Source organism: Palaemon carinicauda, chromosome 2 (assembly GCF_036898095.1).
Source record: "Palaemon carinicauda isolate YSFRI2023 chromosome 2, ASM3689809v2, whole genome shotgun sequence".
In the NCBI taxonomy this organism is placed as follows: domain Eukaryota; kingdom Metazoa; phylum Arthropoda; class Malacostraca; order Decapoda; family Palaemonidae; genus Palaemon; species Palaemon carinicauda.
In genome coordinates, this window is record NC_090726.1 from 74,418,278 (window position 1) to 74,421,201 (window position 2,924).

Here is a 2,924-nt window from a genome sequence, read left to right on the forward strand (position 1 = left end):
CCGATTGCAATTATACCTGATAAAAACATGACAAGCACGCCACATAGTATGATGTGAAACCTACATAATACGTGCTAATAACACATCATATATATTGAATGTGTATCTGAAAAACAGGTAGATATAATGTTAATAATAAGTGTACATATAAGTAAATGGTCATATTATTAATCCATCACCTCCCCCTCCCCTTTTCGTTCAAATAGCTTTAGGAAAAGGCATGGTTTCTATGTAACTGTTCTTCTTCTGCTTGTGTGCAATGTTGCGGCTGTTGCCTCAGGACTTCGTTTCTTTTCTTTGGAGATTATTTTGTCTTGTCATATAATTGTGAAGTGGGGGAGGTACATGCTTCAAGAAACGTCGGTTACACCATAATATTCTTGCTGGGGTAAATTCACAGGGTAGTTTGGGACTTACCGATGCCCATAACAACCTCTTTCTTTTCCCATCGCTTTGAAATAAGGTCCTGTATACAGACATGATTATTGAGCCTGCTTTCTCCTGCCAATCCTGCTTGAATGATGATGCATGATTAGGAACATATGACTAGAAGGTTTGTGCATATAAAACCTGTGTGGAGGATTAATTTTATTTTGTATCTTTTATTTTTTGTTGTTTGCCAAATCCAGAGAGAGAGAGAGAGAGAGAGAGAGAGAGAGAGAGAGTGTGTGTATGTGTGTGTATGTCTGCGAGCGAGAGGTAGTTAGTGAATCGATTGTTTGTTGTGAGAAAGACTGTTGGTATGAATGAGGTTGTTTATGTTTTTAGCAAGGTTAGAGCAGTGGTGAATGTCTTTGGTGAATGTTCTTTTTTATTTGACTGCAGCTGGAGACAGTTGTGTGGTTTGAGTGCTGGATTTATTTTATATTTTTTACCAGCATGGAAGTGTTTGTTATTTCGACAGTAAGTACATTTTATATATCTTTGCTAGGAGGGATTCTGAATAATAGAATCAGTTTATTATTTGTCTTTGATTATAGTGTGATAGTTTAGTTACCTAGGAGTGCTTGTAAGTGGTTTTCTTTTTTATTTTGCAGGTCGTAATTTCTCCTGTGGACTCCTGTTGGAGACTGCTTGTATGTGGAATTATGATTTTTTACTCTGCTAGTATTAGTACTTGGAACTGACTGCTCTTTTGAATTTGGATACAAGCGGTAGCGACTTTGCCTGTTTGAAGGAATTTTCTGTGAATGATGATGATGATGAAGATGATGATGACAAAAACGCATTAACCACCATAGATTGCTTCACTCACCACTTAATAAAAGTATTTGTGTAGTGGGAAAGGTTACCGATTTGCCACTGAGCTGTGCCAGTGTGCCATTGATTAAGACTGTTCGGTTCATTTGGACGATTGTCTGTGTCCTTATATATATATGTACTTATTACATTTTGGTTGTGGTCTATTTAATCATAAGTTTGTAGTGTTTATTTGGTTTATTTGAAGAGTGTTACATTTAATGTCTATTTTGTGTTAAGTTTATGTTAAGCCTTTTAGTTTTGAGGAATATAGTGTTAAGGTTATGGTTTGTTTTTCTTTCACTTCTGTCCAAGAGTCCAGTTGATAACGTAAGGGGAGAGTTTCTGTTGTGGGACAATTTGTCTGTTAAAGTGATTCAAGGGTGTGGTGTTTGTTCTTGTAACATCCCACCACATAATTTTGGCTCCGAACAGGGACTGCCATTGTGGCATTGATAACTGGACTCTTGGACGAAAGACTAATAGGATTAGAAAATAGATTTACGACTGAAGAGATAAAAATTGGAAGAGCAGAACAAGAGATTAAGTGAGGAATTGCGGCTGAGTATGGAGCGTTAGAAGAAATTGTTGCACGAGAATAAGAGGCTGAGTTGTGAGAATGAGGAGATGCGAAAGGAATTGAAAGCTCTAAAGGGAACTGTAGAGAGAGTGGAAGAAGGTTTGGCAATGAGGATGCAAGAAAATGAGGAACGAATGGAGAAACGAATGGAAGCTATGATGGGGAAAGTGATGGGAATGATGAAAACTTTCATGGGGGAAGGTGCAGTCGGAGGAATATCTTCTGCGTCGGGTAATGAGTTGATAGTGGAAAAGAAGGCTAAGGTAAGTGATAATAGGGAAGGTAGGGATAGTGAGATTGAAGATAAAGGGATTAGGCATAGTAAGGATGAACAGAAATGTAATAGGAAGAATGAGAAGAAAGGTAAAAGTAATATGAAGAGGGAAAAGAAGAAAGGTCAGGATGAGAAAGAGGATGACCATGAATGGGTGAAAGTGGGAAGTAAGAAAAAGAGTAAGAAGGGAATGGTTAAGGATAGGAATTTAAGGGTTGAATTAGATTTTAATTTATTCAAATGAGGAAGAAGGCAACAAGAATGGCCTAGGCAGTGAAGATAGTAGTGAGAATGAAGGTGAGGAAGTATGTAAGACAGTGTTTATGAGAGATGTACCGAGGTGAGAAAGGTTCAGTAAACATAGCAGTAGGGATGTGTATGACTTTTTTAGGGAGTATGAAAGGTTCTGTCCGGCTAAGTATGGTGATAGTAAGAGAGTTTGGGCTAGGGAGTTAGGAGAGTATTTGACACGGTATTTGTTGACGATGTATGGTGTGATAATGAGTGTAGGGGATGTTGATTATGAAAGTGTGAAAAAGAGAATAATTGAACATGTAAAACCCATGAAAGAGAGTGTTAGGTATAAGCCTAAGAATGATTTTGATGAGGCATGGATGAATGTAAGAGAAGCGATATCAATTTATGTATGTAGGTTGGATACGTTAGCTAGAAAGAAGTAGGGGGACGAAGGAATAAATGAAAATAAGGACCTAATGAAGAAGTTTTTGGGTACAGTACCAGAGAATGCCTTTGAGTTTATTAATCTGAAACGGAAAATGAGGTGGACTAGAGAGAGATTGACTTGGGATGATATTTTAGAGATAGTTGAGG

General features: G+C 37.6%; 1 protein-coding gene across 1 annotated transcript; it reads left to right on the forward strand.

Annotated features, from left to right (window-relative positions):
- The first annotated feature begins 1,866 nt into the window (after positions 1-1,866).
- On the forward strand, positions 1,867-2,337 carry LOC137617594 (uncharacterized protein DDB_G0288629-like). Its single transcript, XM_068347605.1, has one exon. The coding sequence runs from the start codon at positions 1,867-1,869 to the stop codon at positions 2,335-2,337; it is 471 nt and encodes a 156-aa protein (XP_068203706.1).
- Positions 2,338-2,924: the final 587 nt, after the last annotated feature.

Bases quoted from the DNA above. Each gene is read 5' to 3' on its own strand.
- LOC137617594 (XM_068347605.1), top strand. From the start codon at position 1,867: ATGCGAAAGGAATTGAAAGCTCTAAAGGGAACTGTAGAGAGAGTGGAA.